The sequence below is a fragment of the Equus przewalskii genome, chromosome 10 (genome assembly GCF_037783145.1).
Source record: "Equus przewalskii isolate Varuska chromosome 10, EquPr2, whole genome shotgun sequence".
In the NCBI taxonomy this organism is placed as follows: domain Eukaryota; kingdom Metazoa; phylum Chordata; class Mammalia; order Perissodactyla; family Equidae; genus Equus; species Equus przewalskii.
In genome coordinates this window covers 25572549-25593847 of record NC_091840.1, presented here as the reverse complement: position 1 = coordinate 25593847, position 21299 = coordinate 25572549, and the positions used below count along the sequence as shown (strand labels likewise).

Below are 21299 nucleotides of genomic sequence, written 5' to 3'. Positions count from 1 at the left end.
AATATCGAGATCATATATTTATGCAAATTATTTCTTAGTGGAAAAGGTTCCTAGCAGTCTTTGAAGTTAATTTTCAATGGAAAGTATCAATGCACTAGAAGGTGATGCTGCAAATATTCCACATTTAACCTCCTTGTTAATTTCTTTCAAAGCACCCATTACATATTATAATTATTTGTCCGTTTAACTGGCTCTTTAAAAAAAAAGTTGTTTTTTATGATGTTTTCTCCACTAGAATGTAAGAAAGACCTTGCCCATTTTGTTCACACTATATCCCCACGGTTTAGCAAAGTGCCTGGCAGATGGTAAGCACTCAATAAGTATATACTGAATAAATGAGAATACAATTACCTTGCATTCGTCAGCTGAGAGATTATGATAGAGCGGGCATCCTGAAATGGAGAAATGTCTCTCGTGTTTTCCTGTAAGGTGTCCTGTTAAAGGAGGGAAAAACTTAATCTCAAGATAGAACAAGATTTAAGCTTAGAAAGTGATATTTTCCTCCATGACAAACCTCTTTCTTTGCTCTATCATTTTTATCAAATATATGTCTGATCACAGATTGAATCCATCAAAGGCAACTGCTGTTAGGGCCATAACCTGCACCAACAATAAATTCTTTTCTTCCACAAGTTGGATCTGGCAATCTTTGAAGGTACTCGTGTATGTTCGATATAAATTGTAGTTCCTTCTGTTCGGATGATATATTTCTCAAATTCCAAAATATTATAAAGCCATACATTTATAAAAAAGGCACAAAATTACAAGCAGGATTATTTTCTTTTGGTGGACTTTAACATTCCTATGCTAAAGTGATCAAGTCATATGTATAATAAGTGTACTTTCCTTTCTATTCTGCAATGCTATTCAATCTGAATTGAACTTTTTAATAATCAAAAACACCTCATGAAAAATGGAAAAAGAAATGGCCTTTTCTATCATATTAGTAAATACATTTTAATAATTTTGGACCAGATGAAATATATTCATTTTGGGGGGAGGCAGGGCTGGTTTTGTTTAAAGATTTAGGCTTCTTCTATAATCAAACTTTTAAACAGGCAGTTTGCACCAGGCCCTCTTATGAGGGGAAAGTGTTAGGAGTAACAATAGAGAAAGCTCATTTTATCTAAAGGAGTATCTCTTCATTTTTTTGTTTTTCATGTGGTTTGTGAAAAGACAGAGGGAACTGAATAAACACACATTATTTCCTTTTTATATGTCTCTTCAACCAGCAGGTTTATAAAATACCTAAGATTGAGAGGAATGGTGAGACAATGCTAATGAGATAAGAAGATAAATTAGTTAACCTAAATTGCAAGTCTACAAAAATCTTCACATTTCTTTCATAGAAAAAAGACAATTTTGGATAAAGGAGACATTGGGATTTAAAAATTATACAACATGATTTATAGAGTAAGCTTTAAAGGGCAAAAATAATCCAAGCACTGAGGGAGGGGGGAATTAATATAGGATATACAGGCTGCCATTTCTCTGGGAGTGTATTACTAGAAACGTAATTTCAGAGATCCATACAATTGATTTTGGACACAAAAAACTACCCTCAGAAATCAAAGACCGCATGTAAAATGTAAGATCCCGGCTGCAGCACACCTTGTGAGGTATCATGCATCTACACTTCCAAGCACACTACTCCAGTCATGTCTTATTATTTTATGTAAGCTAAAACCGATCTAATGCATCTATATTAAAAGTTTAAAAAATGACGGCTGATCAATTGACCTAGTAATTCCACTGCTATGAATTTACCCAACAGATTTTCTAGAAAGACACCAAAATATGTACATACAAGGCTATCCATTACAGTATTGTTCAAAGAACTAAACATGAGAAATAATCAAAATGTCACTGAATAGGGACTGGCCCCATGGCGAGCGGTTAAGTTCGTGGGCTCCACTCGGGCAGTCTAGGGTTTCGCCGGTTCAGATCCTAGGTGAAGACCTAGCACTGTTCGTCAAGCCATGCTGAGGCGGTGTCCCACATAGCAGAGCCAGGAGGACCTACAACTAGAATATACAACTACGTACTGGGGGGCTTTGGGGAGAAAAAGGAAAAAAAAAAGATTGGCAACAGATGTTAGCTTCAGGGCCAATCTTTAAAAAAAAAAAGTCAAAGAATATGGGACAATTTAAATAATTTATGAACTAGCAACATAATGGAATTCTCTATATCCTTTAAACAGATGGACCTCTAAGTGCTAATAACGTAAAATATCCAAGATGTCTAACCAACCATTGTATAGTTTCATTTTTATGAATAACAAAAAAGAAATATATGTATATAAACATGGGCTTATATATGTACAGAAAGTTACTAGAAGCATTCATAAAAAACTACCAACAGTAGTTTTACATCTGGGGCATGATTCTGAGCATGTGAGTGGAGAACTTTTACTTGTGCACTTCTAACCCTCCTGTAGGGTTTTAATTTATCAAAAGCACATGATACTTTTATACCAAAATTATCAAGAAAAATTAATGACATTGTTTCTCCTAAGATAAAGAGTGGAATAGGATCAAGAATAATTTTGGAAGGTCAGGTTCATACTTTTCAAACTTCACCAGTACATTAATACCAAAAGTCACAGTAAACTTTCCTCTGATGCAACAGATTTACACTTACCCTCTCATCTACCCCATTAAGGAGGCTAAGTCCTGGGCACAAATAACACACAACCAGGCCCCTACTCTGACCTCATCTCCATCTGCCCCAGGCATATTGGCACTAAGTATGCCTCAAACTGGTTACACATCCTCCTGCCCCAGATCCTTTGCACTTGCTGTCCCCTCTACCCATAATGCTTATCCCCCAAATACTCAAATGGCTCAGTCTCTCTCTTCTTCCACGTTTCTGCTCAAATGTCATCATATCAGAGTCGCTTTCCTAATCTACTGTGTGTGTGTGTGTGTGTGTGTGTGTGCGCACAATATCCTACCCTCTCTGCACTCCTTACTTTATTTTCCTTCATAGCACATATGTCTAGCTGATGTATCATGCATCTATCTGTTTTGCTTTCCCCAGTTAGACTGCAAGCTCCATGAGGGTAGAGACTTTGACCTGTTCACAACGACACCCCCAGGACTTAAAACAGTGTCTAGCACATGGTAAATATTCAGTAAGAATTAAATGACTGATTAAACATAGTACATAAAAGTAACAATTTAGGGATGCAGGGATAAGGCTCGTTTCCTTGCTCTGTGGCAAGTAGATCCCCTTGCCCTCTTAAAGCATACTAGCTATCTTTTGTACTAGTGTTTATACAATGAAGTCATCTGTTCTTGGTTTTTCATGATTTATCCCAAGGAAATTGACTTAGGTCTGAAATAAGTACCGTGAGTGATGACTGGCATGGCGTTCAGGGGAACTCCTACTCTATTTATGCACTTTGATGGGCTGAAATTATCTGAGAAACTGCTGCTAAGACCAGGAAAGGATCCAAATAAGTAAAATACAGGGGACAATGTACTGGTGCCCTGCAAAATAGCAACTTACTCTGTTCTACCTTTTTTCTGAGTCTGAGGACCACATTCTAAGGCTAAATTTGAGATGCAGACCCATAGTAAAAGGCCCCTTATCTCTCAATCACCGCCTTCCAACTCTAGACAAAAGCTCAAGCCCCACATTTGCACCTAAGTTTACCTAAGGAGCAATAAGGTTTAAACCACTACAAAAATCTCTCAGTAAGGGGGTAAAAGTCATAAGAAAACAATGAAATGTCCATTTATCTGAGACGAAACATTTATCTACTTGACACTTCCTAAGTACACAAAGCCACAAGACTTAAAGCTACTGAAGTCACAAAAGGCCAGGGTCTCGTCTGTACTCTTTCAGTGTCTTACCCTCTTGAGGAGAAATCTGTTTTTCTCATTTTCTCAATAGGTACGGCCAACTACTATTCTGCACTAGCTTATGCTCTATTAGTCCTCATTAAGCTTGAACTATGTACCATGCAATGAGGTATTTGGAGATAACTGGTCTTCTGCTTTGTTTTTGCTGGAAAGAGAATTTTTCACTGGGAAAAGCTCTCAATAAACTGAATGGTGCATCACAGTTAATTTCCTTGCACCCAGATCTATTACTATGGACAATAGGCCAATAAGCAGAAATGCTTTTATTCAAGCAGGCAACCCACTGTTACTCTGAGCATGTGATCACTGAAGAGCCTAAGAAGCTAGGTTGCAAGAGAACACTAAACATTTCTCGGTGATCCCAATTCCAGAGGGATAGAGAACCACAAAACACACGTGTCATAAAGCTGGGGCACACTTACCTAGAGAGTTACAGCCTGGTGTAGGACACTTCATATTGAAATTGTAGCTTTCATGGAAGCGACGACGCTTGGGGCGATGAGAGAGATCACTGCCTGAGTCTTTCAAGGACATGTCTTTGGCAATGCTCTCATCATGAGACACGTTGGGGCTGGAGATGTCAATGTCAGACTCAGAAGAAGGTGCATTTCCAGTTGGAGTTCGAGGTGGAGACTCATCATGATCAGCTGTATTTTTAGTTTCTATGGTAAAAGCAATTGGTAGAACTCACGAATGGGGTTCATTTACCTAAAGGTTTATCACTTAAAAGACGTTATGGGCTTCCCAGATCCTCTTTCTATCATATAACCAGTAACTTTTAGCCATTTATCTGCTCTAAGGCTAAATGGAAAAGGAACAGAAACTAACATCATTCCTTTTGTGCAAGTTTACATTCTGACTAAAATTAAATTTGGAGTTTACCTAATACATATTTCACTTATCTGTGTTTCTCCTAAGCTCCCAATCATGAGTAATCAAAACCGATGGAAATAAATTTTTAAAAAGCATTACCATCCACTTTCCTTCCAGGAGATACAGAGGATGGAAGACAACGCAAATGGTTGTCTTTCTGGATGACATTGAACACACTTGGTGTGAGAGTGTTGAACGTGCCTGACTCTTGAGTTAGCTGTGGTAGTCTAAGAATTTCGACTCTAAAGCAGGGATTGCAAACCAAATGCCTACAGGGACTGAGCAAGGCCAAATAGAGAGCTGACTGTCCATCTCCAGGTGACAACCACTATTCAGCTGCAAGCAATTATTACTGTGGGTGAAAGGCCACCTACTGTTCCCAGATCTTTCCACTTTTTAAAAGAAACTAGTAACCCATGTTTTTATATGAAATCGCTGTATTTTCAAACACTGGCAACAAATATTTCTTTTTTTTTTAATTAAAGATTGGCACCTGAGCTAACATCTGTTGCCAATCTTCTTTTCTTTTTCTTTTCTGCTTTATCTCTCCAAATCCCCCCCGTACATAGTTGTATATCTTAGTTGTGGGTCCTTCTAGTTGTGGCATGTGGGATGCCACCTCAGCGTGGCCTGATGAGTGGTGCCATGTCCGTGCCCAGGATCTGAACCAGTGAAACCCTGGGCCACGGCAGTGGAGTGCACAAACTTAACCACTCGGCCACAGGGCCGGCCCCACAATATTTTTTTTTTTAATGTAAGTACTATGCAAGCAAACCAACCGACCATGTTGGCAGGCTAGAAGCTCACCAGTCTGTAACCTCTGCTCTAAGGCCTCTGATTCGGGCTTGCCATTCCCCATTACTGAAGGTCACTCTTCCTCAGAAATTCAGGGATGAATGAACTGATAAGCATGGCTGTAAGAAAATCTGGTTCAAGCCTTCTTTATCTGTGGGTGAGAGGTCCCACAGTCTCTTCTGCCTATTGCAGGTCCCATCTAATACACTCTAGCTATTCTGACCCTCAAGAATACACCAGTACCAAACTGTCCTCAGCAAGACATAAGAAAGGAATCAGGCAAACAGCACTCACCTAGCTGGATTTTGTCAGTATTAGGCATCTACCTGCAGTGGCCCCATGCCTTCCTTATGAGGAAATTGAGGGGCCGGCCCAGTGGTGCAGCAGTTAAGTGCGCACGTTCCGCTTTGGCGGCCTGGGTTTCGCCAATTCATATCCCGGGTGCGGGCATGGCACCACTTGTCAAGCCATGCTGTTTCAGGCATCCCACGTATAAAGTAGAGGAAGATGGACATGGATGTTAGCTCAGGGCCAGTCTTCCTCAGCAACAAGAGGAGGACTGGCAGCAGCTGTTAGCTCAGGGCTAATCTTCCTCAAAAAAAAAAAAAAAAAAAAAAGGAAATTGACCACTCTCTCTCTGTAATGGGTGCAAATCATACCATACCCACTCACCTCTATCTGAAAAGTCAACCACTTGTTCAGTTTCCGAGCCAGATGAACGAGTCTGCCGAAGGGGGTATTTTTTCGGAGTCACTGGGGTAGGCTGCTGCTGACTACGGGTCACTCTCCTGGTAGAATAAGCAGGCTCCTCAGTGCCAAAAGACTGCAAATTTCGAACAGGGCTGGAATCTGATCCCGATTTTAAAAAATAATAAAATAATTAAAGAAAAAAGAAGGGTATCTCTTTTATTTTCCAACCATATGATTTATCAGCATGCAGGCCTTCCTCTTTATATTTCACAAAATCCAACAAATTATTTTTATCGAATAAAGTATTAGTTACTATTAGCTAAATAAAATAAACAAATCCTATTTATTTATTACATAAAATATAAGCAAAAGAACCTAGATCAGGTGTAGAGATGCAATATAGTGTAGAATCAAAAGCTTAGGTTCTGGAACCAAGACTGAACGTGATTCAACCCCACTCCATCATACCAACTAGCCATGGCATCTTGGGCAAGCTCATCCCTCCAAGCCTGTTCCCTGAGCTATAAAAACAGGAAAATACTACTAGCACATTCCTCATACATCTGTTGTGAGGAATAAGGGAGCTAATTCATGGAAGGCACTTAATGTAGATCTAGTGCTTTATAAATATTAGCTGCATCCTCTCTTTCTTCCCTTACTCTAATCCACCATATCACAGATATTCTACTACTAAAGGTGTAACAACATAAAAATAGTTCCTTTATTCAGAGATATCTTTTCTTCTTCCTGATTACCCTCTCTGACACCCCAAAGTAAAATCGTAATAGATTCACAAAGGGTAAGGCAAGAACATAGCTTTTTACAATTTTTTTGGATGGCAAAACCTATACTGAAGCGCCCAAGTAGCCTTTTTACATCTCCAATGTGATGACGCTTAAACAAAGAATAAAAGAAAATCGAAGCCAAAATTAAAGCATATTTTAAACAATAAAAAAATCTTAATATGTAAATGTTACAGATTCTCCAAAGAAAACAAGTGGAATCCTCAAACTTGTGTGAAATTAGCACACAGCTAGCTTGTCAGTACGCACACTCCAGGGGGCTCCCTTTATAATGCAGTCCACACGTTCGCTTACAGAGGGACCCCTTACACAGAACACACTGTAAATGGTGCCCCCAGGGGTTGTGTAACTCTGTGGTCATGAAGTAAAATAACTAGAAAGAGACCCAGAGCTCATGTATTTCCTAGACATCCTAAATATTTACAACTTTCAGGTGTCCAGAGCCTGGTCAATTACACTTTCTAAGAACATTATGCCCCTTCCTTTGCATATACTGTTCCCTTTGCCTATAAGAACACTTTCCCATCTTTCACCTTATACATTCCTACTAGATTCTTTAAGATTTCCATCTGGGAGATCTGCCCTAAGTTGGCTGCCCCATCTCTGGGCTTCCATAGTACTCTATGCAAACCTCTCTCAGAGCCCTTACCACAATGCATTACTGTGATCAGTTTATATTTCTATATCTCGCACTAAACTGTGAGCTCCTTGAGGGCAGGAACTATGATTGTTCTATCATGGCATTCCAGTACATAGCACAGTCTCAGAATTATAGTAGCCATTTAATATTCCCATTGTGCTAAAAAAATTAAAAAAGTTGAGAAATCAAAAGACAACAGCTATACTTTAGCTGAAATGTTAAATTCAAAAATAAAGTTAGAAACAGTTGTTGAGAGACAATGTTATCACTTTCTTGCTTGAAAAACTGATGTTTCTCTCTCATTTTGCAACATGTGCACACAGCAGTAACCAAAGCAGCACTATTTAAGAGCTCAAAGTATATTACACTTTTTTCCCCTTTAATCCATTATCACCTATTGATTACCATCTTTCTGTATTAACTGCAACCTTCTTTCCTCCCCCAGGGAATCCCAGAGTGAAGCCAGGAGGGGACAGGGGTACCCTCCAATCTAAGCCCAGATGGCCAATTAGACTAGAGAAACCTCCAAGAGACCGAGACTCTCTATTCTTTACTACCAAAGCAAAATTTGGGGTATTTACAACTGATAGTTGGCTCAACTATTTACATCTACTAATTGTGTATCTGACTATATTACAGAATTAAACATAGTTTTAGAAATATTGGGCCTCTTCCAATAAAGTTCAAGAGACTAAGTCTCTAAGCCTAAACCATTGTAACAGAAAGTGAAAAGGTAACATTCCCATTTTACTGACAGGAAAACTGTAATCTAAGAAAAATTAAATGACTCAAGACGTACATGTGACACCCATCCATTATACCAGACATAGCTCCTTTGGGTCTACAAACTGGACAGCACTCCCATTATTTTGAAAGACCTGATACTTCTATAGTCACTCATTCTGCATTTTACCAGATTCTGTCATCTACATCGAGGCAAGGGATCAGTTTCCATGTTAACTAGCACAATAATATGATGACCAGTCAGTCAGCTATGAGGCACCGTCAGGAAGAAGGAAGACTTTTACCTTGGGAACTCTGGCTCAGCCGGGCTGAGGAGCGGGTGACTCGGGCAGATCGCCGGGATGTGCCATCACTCTCTGAACTGTCTGTGTGCTCGAGATCTGTAGAAAAATCGGAATCTTCGGTTCCATCTGAACTACTGCCTGCATTCCTCTGTAACACCATAGATCCAGACATTAGCACAGAAGCATTTACTCTGCGGGTTTGTATTAACACTGGAAATATCAACCATGATGCTCAAAACACCAAGTTCAAACCTAAGAAGGATTCCACAGCCAACTTCCCTTTACTGAGAGCATTTAAATGGAACAACCTACAAATAATGCACCTTTATTAAATAAATGAAGAAAGAGAATTAACTTTTACTGTATTATCACTAATTCTGAAACAAGTCCATTTGAAGGTGAGTACCACAAACTGGAAATAAAAGTATCTAACTCCAAATAGTCTGGCTGACGGTAACCATGCACTTTATATAAAGTCCAAGGTAGTGAGAAAAATGTTAGTGCTAGACTCCATTTAACTTTAGGGTAGCTTTTGTTCAAAGTCTCCATAAACAGCTATCACATTTTTAAAAACCATACACAAACTCAAAATATCATGGTCCACAACTCTGATCACAAAAGAACATAAGCAGAAAAACAGTAAAATTCTTTCTTACGTTATTTACCTTTGTAGTTTCTCTACATGAATACTTTAAAAAAAAAAAAAAGCTCGCACATGAAGACTCGTAAGTATTCAAACACAGAGGGCTTTTTTATTTTCTTTTTATTAAAAATTATTTGTCAATTATTTGCCTCCCGAGGCATGATTAGCCAGAAAGATAACTTTTACCAATTGAGCATTAACACTATACTCTTTACTAAACCAGAAAAGGAAGAGTATTTGCTAAAAAAACAATACAAAGATTCAAACCACAAGTCCCCTACTCTTTATTCAAAAACCCTCAGAGCCAGTTGTGGTTAGAATTCATAACTTTTTAGGTTTTTGGAAAGAAAATACTCTGCAAATAACACCCAGAATCAAACATATTACTACTTCTGCAGCAAGATTATAGAAAGAATCACAGTAAATGAGACACACAAAAACTCTAAGTAGCCTCAGGACAGTTTAGAATAGGTTTGGCCACCAAATAAATTACTAAAGAAACTTACATTTTCAAGAGCTCTTTGTAGTTGGGAATTGCAGAAAGGGGACTAGTGGACCTATTCCAAGGCACCAATACTATTCCTGCATTTGGTGAGCCTTAATTCAAATACCACCTACCAGTGTAGATCATTTTAAGAGATATTAAGAAGGGTAAATATTTTTTTGAAAACCTCTGTGAAGAGAAAGATTTCTGTAAAAATGAGCAAGACTACCACCCAGCTTTCCAAATGTCAAGAGTAATCTGCCCAGAAATTAGCAGAGGCCCCAGAAAGAGTCACAGAAAATTGATAGGATGAAGGAGGAGTCTTAAAGGTCACCTAGTCCAATTACCCAAATATTTGAATCCCCAATCATCTCTGACCATCTCTTCCAGGCTTGACTCTCAAACTCAGCTCTTCTCTCAGGCTTTCACCATCTACTTCCCGTCTTACTCCAGAACAGACCATCGCTCCCTCACTTCCCTCCCATAACGCTATGTATACATACTTCCAAGGAGAAAATTTACTAGATCCTTCCACAGCTATTTAAATGTCTGTTTTCTCCATGAGACTGTGATTTCCTTAACCCAAGGATCAAATCTAATTTTTGAATCCCCAGCAACCAGCACGTAGCAAGAAATCAATAAACATTTGTCGAACTGAATTAGATTTGTTCTGTAGTCCTGGCTCTGCCATTGCCTAATTGAGCGGCTTGAAGCACTCCATTAGGCCTCTGTTTGTTTAGCTGCAAAGAGAAGGGACGAGGGTGTCCCTAGGTGATCTCATAAGTCCCACCCAATTCTAGAAAGTTGCTGATTTTACGAACTGCATTTCTCTAGGCGCTGTCCAACCAAGCAAATAAGGAAAAATTACTGCTTAGGGGCAACAGGCCAGAGTGGGATCCCTTGGGAGTGGGCGCTGCTTCCCTACCACCCGGTCCTCTGCTTTGTTGTACCCCCTGCCCGGAAAGGAAGGATGCTCCAAAACCCCGCCCCTCCACCTATCAGCATCACCAGCCGGAAGGGCCGCGATTCGTGCCACCCAATCGCTGTCCCGCGAAACCGCGCCCCCACGGGACAGACTGCCAAGCGCAGCCAATCAACAAGGAGGGATCGTTCTCTACAGCCAGTCCGAGCGCCGCAGGGCCGGGCCGAGACACTGCCCCCGCACGCGGGGAGGTGACCGTTGGGCCCAAATGGGCGGTGTCACCAGCCAATCAATATGCTCCTAGGCGTTGCAGCGACCAATTAACAAGAAGAACGCCTCCTAGCCAGGCAAGCAGAGGGCGGGAATAGTCGCAGGCATAGGCCGAGGCCAGGGTCGGGCCCACATTTTTCCGTTGGGTACGGACATAAGAGAGGCTTGCTGATCTGGGTTCCGGCGAGCGGGAAGTTGGAACCCAACCAGCGCGAGGCGTGGCCAACTGCGTCACGTTGCTCAATCGACCGTCCTTAGAAACCCGCCACCCCTCCCGTCCCGTTCCTCTCACCTTCCTTCGCGGCATTGCCGGCGGCTGCGGCCCGACGGTTCCGATTCGGGCAGCGGCGGCAGCAGCAGTAGGAACGGTGGCTCCGGCGGGCTCCGTGGCGGCCTCTGTAGCAGTCCCAAGCCTGCGGACGATCCCAAGTGCCTCCTGCTTCACAGCGTCTAGAGCCTTCTGCGCAGGCGCCGCGGGCTGAGGCGCTTTTTCCTTCACTTCCGGCTGGGGCTCGCGTCACCTGACGTTACGGGCCAGAGAGGGTGCTGGGAGGTTTGCTCCTTCGGGTGACGCCAGTGAGCGCCATTTTGGAATTGGGCAGAAAGTGGCACCGATTGAAGAAACCCGGGCCAGCCATTTTTAGGTAGGGGAATGGCCCTTTGTGGGCGTGGGTAGCCATTCTTGTTTGGGGCAGAAGCCTGACAGTTGAAGTTAACGGTTCTCATCTTTACCTTGGGCAAGAATTCCCCTTCCCGGTCGTTTTGATTTCTGAAGTCGAGGAAAGAAACCCCCAGAATCCATCAGGTTGCTGAGATTTAACCCATTCGTTGCCTAATTGGCTAAAGGACGTCTCCGTTTATCATATAAATTCTAAGTTGGGAAGGGATGTTTTGCTCAAGAAACTGTATTTTAAGAACCATCCTGTGTCTCAAAGTGGTGGGAATGGGGGCTTGTGAAAGGAACGAAAGGGTAGTGTCCATCATCAGGAAGTTTCCTGTCTGGTAGAGGAGACATTGTCCTTGCCCTTAGCGAACAGCAAGTAAGTTCGTCGTTCGCATTGCGGAAGGAGGCAAAATCATTCTCCAGAAGCCGTAGCTCCAAAGAATTCCCAGTTTAGCTCTGTGGAAAGCACCCACCTCTTTCCCCCATTCTGTGTGGGTCTGAGAGCCCTGGGCGGCCCGCGGGGGTGGCGGTGGGTGTCGTACCAGAGTCTGAGAAGCATTGAACCCCATTTAGCCCAAGTGACCTCGGGAAATCCAGATGCTTGAACCAGGAGTTGGGGGAGGGAAGAAGAGGAAGAAATATTTTTAGTGAAGCTGCAGCTAAAAGAGGCACAGATAGGGCCTGCTTTGAGAGGACCTGGGAAGGAGAGGTTAGTCAAGGAAATAAGGCCGGAAGAAGAGCCATAAGCAAACGTTGGGAAGTGGAGAGCAGGCGTTCAGGATTTAACCTTGCTGGAGGAAAAGCCTTGAGAGGACCAAAGCTTGGCCAAGAGCCACTGGGTGGAATCCAGGCAAGCTCAGTCATTAAGTTAGGATCCTAGACCCCAGTTCCACCTGAGACCAACTAAGATGGAGATTTCCCCCTGGAGCAGAGCTAAAGAGCAAAGCAGCCGAAGGTAAACATCTGATTGATGTGCTAAACAGAGACCTCTGAAGAGTTAAAGTTCCAGACTCGTAGCCAGCACTCTCCTTGGGGATATCCTGGGCTGGTGTTAACACAAGCAGCTTTTACTATTTAGTATTTAGCTTTTAGTGTTTAGTATAAATAGCTTTGAATAACCTATTTAGGTTAAACTGCACCTAAGAACTTCTTTGAAAAGTGTTCACATTTCTTCTTCCGTATTCCTTCAGCACTTAAGCATTTAATTTCACACTATTACTATTATTTTGCACTTACTGGTGTATTCCTGAGGGCACTCTTGGATGTTCTGGCTCCTCGACTAGTGGTAAGGGGCTCTTACGTTAAGAGCATGGATCAATTCTTTCATACCATCCTTAATAGCACCCAGACCGTGCTCTACCCACAGAAAATGCTTGCTAGTCAATCAGAATATGTTTCCCATTTCACAGTCTCTGAGTGTATGGCGCTCAAAGATGGTTAAGTATCCCTCCCTGGAAATTAGTATTTTAGAATCTTATCCCCACTTAACCACTCATCAGACAAATACCAGCATTACAAATGTTCAACACTGGTTAATCTCTTACACTGGATTTTCAAACACTGCAGCTAACGCTAAAAGAGTTTATAGTTTCTTTTAAACATGGTTCTTGTCCTTGGAAAGTGTACACTCTGGTGGAAAGATGAAAAAACTAACCAATAGGATAGAAATACGATCATAAGGAACGCATATACTTAAGGTGAAAGTAAAACAGCTAGGTATATTTAGAATGGGAAAGGGGGACTCCTAAAAGTTTTTTTCTTTCTTTCTTCCTTTCTCTTTTTGAACCAAATATAATCTTTACTTTGGGTGTCATTTGCATCATGACACAGTTAGCTCTGGAAGCAGGAGCTGATGTTGGTTTCAAAGCCTTTGACCCGTTGCCCCCCTACCCATCCTCATCCGCCAAGACTTCACGTGGGTGGCTCTGCTGTTCTTCTTGCCTTGATGCTTTTGCACAGGCTTTTCTTCCTGCCTGGATGCGTCTCCCAACCTTCTTTAAAATTTACTTTCTTCCAAAAATCTTTCCTGATTTATTCTTTCTAAGGTAGAAGGGCATAGTGACACATTATTTTGCAATTACTGTCATATTTATACTTTTCCTTATACAATTTAGTAGATGTCCTATTCCCCTCTCTCCTTCCCAAATGAATAATAGAACATAATTCTTATTTATTTTATTCGTCAGTTCTACTAGTGTCGTGTACAGGGCTTTGATGTCAGATCTCAATGTGAATTTCAGCTCTGTCGCTTTTTATCTGCACTGCTCTTGGACAAGTTTTTAAATTTATCTGGGCCTCAGTTTTCTCATCTATGAAGTGGAGACACTAATAACCCCCTCACAGTGTTGTTGTAAGGATTAAAGGAGATGATTGCTGTAGAGCCCTTAGTACGTTTCCTGACAGAGTAAGCGTTCAATAAATGGCTGTTGTTGATGTTTATAATTCTAGTCCCCCTGGCCATGGCTGGGGGACTAACAGCTTAATGTTTGTGAATATATCTTTACATTGTCTCAGTAGTGGTTTGCTTCTGTCTGTTCACCTCACTTCTGCTAAGAGACACAGAATGATTACCCAGGCATTGTATACCAGGCATTGAGTCACACCAGTATGCACAAAACACTGTGTTTCTCCAGGCCAGTAAGCTCGTTGTTCCAAAACACCGTGGAGTATTAATGGAAAGATAGAAGGAAGAGCAAGGTTCAGAAGTGATACAGAGGAGGAAGTGGAGTATTTTGTCTGGAAGGTTTAGGGAAGGATTCATAAAAGAGGTGAAATGAGTGGAATTTCATAGGACAAATAAGTTTGCTAGTGGACAAGGAGAATAAGGGCTTTTCACACAAAAGGAACAGCATGTACAGACGTGTGGAGCAGCATTGTGTATGGGGGGTGACTAGTGGCATGGTGGAGTTCGGGTGGTGGCCAAAAGAAGAGGCAGGAATGGTTTAGGGAAGCAGTTCATGCAGAGACTTGAACACCCTGCTAAGGAGCCTGGGCTGGAGGGGATGGGGAATCTCTGAAGGACTTTAAGCAGAGGAGTCCCATGACCAGACTTTCACTTTAGAGATCTCTTTCTGGGAGCTGTGTGGGGCACTGATGAGAGTGGCAGGGAGACTGGTAATAACCTTACCCAGAGTTGAGGAGGAACTGAACCGGGTAGGGATAGTGGGAGCAATCTTTTGTGTATGTCCCTGTGCATTTTCTTTCTTGTAGCTGTATCTTGTCTCCTCACTTACATTTGTAAGCTCCCTAAAAGATCCCTTCATTTCCTTTAAAATGCTCCCCTTGCCAGTAAAATGATAGATACTCAGACACAAAGTGTAGTTGTCCGTTGTTTGCTTCAAAGACCTGAGAGCTCCCAGAGGTTGAGAGCCTTGCCTGGCTGACCATACCATCTCCAGCTTCTCCCTTGCTGCCTGGCATCTAAAGGGCTCAGTAAATGGGATGGCCACTGCCAGGTGCTGGCTCAGTTAGGAACGACTTGCACAGAACCCGCCGTCCTCTCTCCTCTAAGCCTCTTTTTGACCCGTGATGTCCTTGGAGGGGGGGTGGTCAGGGACAGCAGTTTCCTCTGTGTGCAGATACCTGTCCTGTAAGGCGGGGAAGCATGTCTTGACCTTTTTAAGACAATGCTAGCGTAGCCAGGCCAGTCTTATAACTTCTGAGTAAAAGTATTGGCCTAGTCTTTGGGAAAATCCCTTGGGGAAAATCTGAGAGGTTGCTGATATGACCACAATTCATATTTAAATCTTTTTATTTACATCTGCTTTAAATATAGAGTCAGCACAGTCACTAATGGTCCCTCCTTTCTTACTCTTGCTTAAGATAGCCTGGATCTTCTCTTACCTTCTTGGCCACTTGTTCATTTGGTTCTTGTGTCACCCTTATCCACCACCCACCCCTCGCCCCTCCCTGGGGGAAGGTATTGGACAGATCCCAGCAGGCTCAGGCACAGCTCCCTGCCTCTGCAGCTGGGGTTATAAATAACCACAAAAACTAAACAGTCAAATAACCACATTTGAAAATTGCTTAAAAAAAATTCCTCTGACCCTGACTCAATAGCAGTTCTTCTCCCGCTCCTGCCCTTCACCTCCCCCTTTCCTCCATTTATCTACCTCTTCTCCCTGATGCAAGCTCCCTGGGGAAGCCAACCTGAGCACAAAACCCTTGTATGATGAAGACATCCTTTTCCATATTTGACGGGGCCAAAGCCCTCCAGGGCTGTAGTTATAGTTACACAATGTTGTTATGGCAGCAAAGGCCTCAGGGCAACATATGTTCCTGGGTGGTAATTGGGTTTGCTTTAACAGACTGTCTCTCCCTGGGTTCTCCATGCCCACATTCACTTATCAAGAAGACCAAAGAATTGCCATTATGGACGGGCCCTCATTTCTTTATTCCAGCGAAACCAAATTCCTCTTTATTCCCCAGGATAGAATGTACCCAGTGATCATGGGTTGGAACTTTTTAGACTGCAGACATTTTCATTTATTCATTCAACAAATATTTATTGAGCATCTGATAAGTGCTAGGCATTGGGCTGGGAGCCGAGTGCCCACGGTGAAAACACAGACGTGGTCTTTCCCCTCTAGAGCTGATGATGTAGGACAAATGTATACCGGAGGGAGCTAGGGGAGTATGACTTTCACCTGTCCCACCCCTCTCCACTTTTTCCAAGATTATTAATCCGGTGAATAACACTAAATACATTTTTGAGAAAATAAAAGACATCCTTAATCTTACTGCTGCCACAAAGTTATTTCTATCTTTTGCATATTGCCTTCCAATTTTTCTCCACATGCATACGTTTTATTAAACACGCATGATTTTGTATAGATGCACTCATTCTTTACATGAAGTTTCATGTTTTTTACACATTCTCAACATTTCCCGTGTTTCTCTGTAGTCTTCATAATTGTATTTCTAACCGCTGTGTGACATTGCATTGTGGTACTGTGACATGATGTGCTTTCATTCTCATATTGGGGTCACTGAGGGTCTTTTATGTCAGATAATGCTGCACTGAGCGTCTGCCTGCTTCCATAGCTCTCTCTTGTCTTTATTTATACCACTTCTATATGGTTTTATTTCTTTCCCCAAAGACTTGCCCAAATTTAAAATGTCACCATCATTGTGTGATGGTGCCAGTTTAAAGACATTGTTCCCAGAACTAACTATTACTACTTAATAAAATATTGCAATTTTAGTAAAAATGAAAACTATACCTCACAAGTGCTTTTGATTTTATTTCTAGTTAGGACATACTTCAGTCTTCCTGTGTTTATTTACTAGTTCTGTTTCCTCTTCTTTGAAATCTTATTTGTTACGTATTTCTCTAGCAGGGTCTTGATGATTTTAAGTTTAAATGTGAGATAGATAGATAGATGCTTTGTCTGAGCCACATTCAGTTATAAAGTCAGTGTTATTAAGAAGGCAGAATATTTGCTTCATAATTATTTCTCCAGTATTTCTCCTCACTCTCACTCCAACTCCCCAATTACGTCTGGTGGTAAACTCTGTCAGGTGTAGGTGCTATTGACAAAGAGAATGAGATTGTGAACAGAATGTGGAGACAGGTTGTATCCTACCTTAGCAAGAGTTGAGAGGCCACTTTAAGAGCTTTAGTCACTCTTGCTGCTAGAGAAAGCTCGAAGATGGTTTGTGGACACTATTTTCTTAGTGACCTAGGAGAAACTGAGTTCCCGAAAAAAATTTCCCAAATCAACTTCAAGAGGATGAAAACTGACACTGTATTGTGCCATTTGTAAACTGCAGGTCATTTTCTTTGTTGGGAGATGCTTTTCAAGGAATGGGGGCTAGGAATGGGTCCCTCTGAGTCATTTACACGTGCTTACCCAATCTCCCTTGTGACTATCTGTACCCAAATGTTAATCAACTGACCAAGGTGAGGGATGCAAGCTACAATGAGGAAAAACATTTCTCTGTTTATGGCAAACCAGTACATACGTGGTTTAAGCCCACAGCCTTGGACTTCATAGTCTTGCTCTAACCAACAGAGGTTACCAATCCCAACCCAGTCTTAGGGGGTAAGGATGATTTCCTTACTAGTCTGGAAATTACGTGAGGATGAGTGGGCATCTGCTCATTTTCTTACCTGCCTAGCCTTGCCAGTAGATGTCACCACACCAAACCACATTCTCCAAGGGCCTGGAAGGATGGAGAGGGCTTCAGAAAGGCCAAGGCCAACCATCGTGACCCTCTTCTCCCATGGCTTCCATTAATACCCCTGGCAAACTATCAAGGATAGGTAAATACACATGGTTCCAGACAGTACTAAGGCCTGAACTCAGCAGGTCAAGACCCCAGGTTCTGGGCAGAGTCAGAGTTATTATTCAGGGGCTTCCCCAGATTGGGTGGGGAGCACAGCTGCTGAAGGAAGGCGGCAGAGTGAGCAGGCCATTTAAATAGGGGGCACACATGATAGAGTTATCTAGAACAAGAGCCATCGTCTTGGGGCTGTTCCAAATGTCACTGTGGCGCTGATACTCAGGGAAAGTACTCCACCCAACCTCCACCCCTGCCCCTCTGTCAATGCTGGTGGGGGCCATCTCTCACCTGAGGGCTGCTAGGCTGGGGCTGGCCTCCCAAGTGCCAGCCAGACACAGCCACATCATGCTGGGACACTGGGAAAGTTCCGAGCCGTTCAGACCGTTGTAATTGTTCTCCTTCAAGACAAGTATAAGCAGCATTAGTAATCTGGGGAAAAGAATCAAAGAATCATTCTCGGCTCTTCTGTAAAGACTTTCATTCCATGTGTTTCTGTAGGATGAAGACTGAAATCCTTACCTGGCCTGCAGTGTCCTTCCTGATCTGTCCTCTGGCTAACTCTCCAGCCCATCCCACACCACCTCATTCTCTGTGCTTCAGCCTCATTGGCCTTCCTGCAACTCCCCAGAAGTGTACTGGTTCCTTCTATCTCAGGACCTTTGCACATACTCTTTATTCTGCCTGGAATGTTCTTCCCCCATACTCTTTTTCACCTATTTCCAGTAATCCTTCAGATCTCAGGTCAAATGTCATTTCCTCAGGGAAATGTTCCCTGAGGCTTCCGGACTAGATCAAGGCCCTCATTCCTACACTCTGATAGTACCCTGTACTTTTCTTCATAGCAGTTGTCTCAGTTTGTAACTATGCATCTATTGGTGTGACATTTATTTGGATTCTTTACCTTCTACAGCAGTGTCCATTTTACTTTACCACTGCACCCTCAGCACCTGGCACAGTGCATGGTGGTCGGTGTGCACTCAGTCACTACTGGATCTATGAATGAATGGCGAGTAGATAAACAAAGTTAGAAAACATAGTGTTACTCTTGTACACACATTCATACAGCATTTGTATATGAAATACAGTGCCTAGTTCTGGTCACTTAGCTCCAGAGGAAGATGTACCAGAGTCCAGAGAAAGTCATTTAAATTGGTCAAGGGAAAAGCAGCGGTTAGCAGATGAAGCAAAATTTAGAAGATTGTAAAGATGGAGGCTAAGGATATGATCCATGCATACAAAAATATAAAGGGGCTAGATGCAGATTTGTTTACAAAACGCCAAAAGGTCAGCGTGAAGGAAAATCTTTCGAAAACTAGACTGTGGATTCCCCAGAGAAAAGACTGTGTATTATTCACCTCTGTATCCCCAGCACATAGCCTGATACCTGGCACATAGTTGGAGCTCAAGAAATGTGTGTTGAACTCTTTTGTTGTTGAAGCTTAAAGGAGGTAGAGTTGGGTCTGGAGATAAGGTAGTATGTAATTATTCACTTAGGAAACCACAGAGGCAAAAAAAGACAAGTATTCCTTTCCATGTAGAGACAATAGCTATACAATAGACCGTTTCAGGGACATTAGGGCTATTCAAGGCCCATCCCTTGACCTTTTGAGACCATCCTTACGAAGGGCAATTACCACAGGCTCTCACAAAGCACATCTTCTTTCTACCAGCAGGGATCAAATTCTAAACTACGTATATAAAGCATTGGTCTCACCCTCCCTCACGGTGTTATCTCTGTCAGTGCCCTCCAGACTCTTGGGCAGATGCCCTGTTGGTCCCCTGGGCATATTCTACTCTGGTTTTCACCAGAGAAGGGAAAATCCCAGAAGGGGGTGCCCTTCAATCAGAAGTAAAAATGGCTGCATCTCTCAGGGCAACCAGAGCCCGGGCCTGGTATTCCTGGGCCCACAGCAGGGAGGCCATTAGCCCGGGTCCCAAGAATCCCTGCAACCAGCATCCCTGGCATTTAGCCTACCATCCCTGGCACTTAACCCCCTGGCCCCTTAAGCAGGGACATTTCAAATAGTTTGTCATGGAGCCATGGAGGGTTCAAAAGAATTCTTGTACTTTAAAAAAATAAATCCTCCAAAAACAGCTATTGAGCTGCTCCACCTCACTTATTTCTTCCCTCTCCCAGCAGTGCGGGGCTTAAAGAAAAGGGTGACGATTGGGATGTGTGTCCGTTAGCCTCACTCCAGCCAGCTCCACTGGGCTCATCCTAGACGATACCGTGGTCTTGGGCCCCAGGACGGGTGAGGGCGATATCTTGTCCCAAAGCTGTGCTTGAAGGCACAGACATCAAGAAAATACTTTGACTCTTGTCAATGGTGTGCTGATGCGTCATGGAAACTAGTCCCAGAGGCTTCCCTTCTCTGGCTCCCCACCTCCCTTTCCAGCAGCCTATAAATCACTGAGTATTAAACACTGTCTGGAGGACCCTTCCTCCCCATCCCCTACTCTGGGGCTCCCTGCCAGGGAGAAGGCTGCAAACTAAGCAGGGAGAAAAGAGAGAATGGGCAGCAGGCAGGGGTGCCCATCATTTATCAACCAAATGCAGCGGTCAGTCACTTTCCAGCTGCGCTCTCACAGGCTGGGCAGGCAGTGCAGCCAGTGTTTTCTGGCAATGGAGAGCACAGTACAGGAACAGTCTCCCTTATTTAGCTGCCCTCTCCCTACCAGAGGTGAAGAGACAGAGTCCAGGGGTGAGTCTCTATTTTTTGATTTTGGTAGTTTCAGAATTAAAACACACTTTCAATCCTGGATAGATTCTTACCTCCTAGCCACCCTCTTCTGCCAAGTCCTTCCTCCTCTTGTAGCTTCTCTTGTGACCCCACAAAGAGGTTTCTCACTTTACCTGGCACACTACAGAAGTGTCTTAAGAGTCCTGGCTCCAGAGCTCTGGCAGGCTTCCTTAAAGGGCAGTATCATCCTTCTACCTCCTCGAATCTTCTCTGGTTTCTTCTTAATGGAAATCCCCTAGCTTCCCCATCTCTCTGTCCTCCCCCAAGGTAGGAAGCTCGGAGAGAGGGAATGGTTTTGGTCCTAGGCTACTCCACTGAAGGAGAGGCATGCTTTTGCGAAGGAGAAGTTCCAAAAAAGTTCAACTCCCGCACCAGGAACAGCTGGAACCTGCCAGACTCACCTCCATAATTTCTGAGCACTGCTTCCTTGCAATATAAACAAAGTCAGAGTTCTTGAGAGTGTAGAGCTGGGGGAGGTGACAAGGAGGCAGAAGACTGGGTTGTGGCCTTTATTCTTAACCCTGACCTTCAACCTCTGGGTAAGGAGTGGACCCCTAGGTCTGCATCCCTCTAACCTAGTCCACTGAGCCCCCCA

The 21299-nt window shown here is 42.9% G+C and overlaps 2 protein-coding genes across 5 annotated transcripts in view; one reads left to right on the top strand and one right to left on the bottom strand.

Annotated features, from left to right (window-relative positions):
- Positions 1 to 11543, bottom strand: part of KAT7 (lysine acetyltransferase 7) — a 30381-nt gene extending 18838 nt beyond the window's left edge. The window contains exons 1-5 of one of the 3 annotated variants that reach the window (XM_008520355.2): positions 11307 to 11543; positions 8696 to 8843; positions 6207 to 6383; positions 4289 to 4528; positions 352 to 434 (exon numbers count right to left, since the gene is read on the bottom strand). In XM_008520355.2, coding sequence (XP_008518577.1) covers positions 352 to 434; positions 4289 to 4528; positions 6207 to 6383; positions 8696 to 8843; positions 11307 to 11321 — 663 coding nt within the window. In that variant the 5' untranslated portion in view covers positions 11322 to 11543. Of the gene's footprint in view, positions 1 to 351; positions 435 to 4288; positions 4529 to 6206; positions 6384 to 8695; positions 8844 to 10169; positions 10970 to 11306 lie in introns of those variants that run through there. The other 2 variants (XM_008520357.2, XM_070560646.1) reach the window with 2 other exon arrangements.
- Positions 11011 to 21299, top strand: part of FAM117A (family with sequence similarity 117 member A) — a 57498-nt gene continuing 47209 nt past the window's right edge. Inside the window, exon 1 of one of the 2 annotated variants that reach the window (XM_070560651.1) lies at positions 11011 to 11658. The gene's annotated coding sequence lies outside the window, so the exon portion shown is untranslated. The remainder of the gene's footprint in view (positions 11659 to 21299) is intronic. The other variant, XM_070560649.1, reaches the window with a different exon arrangement.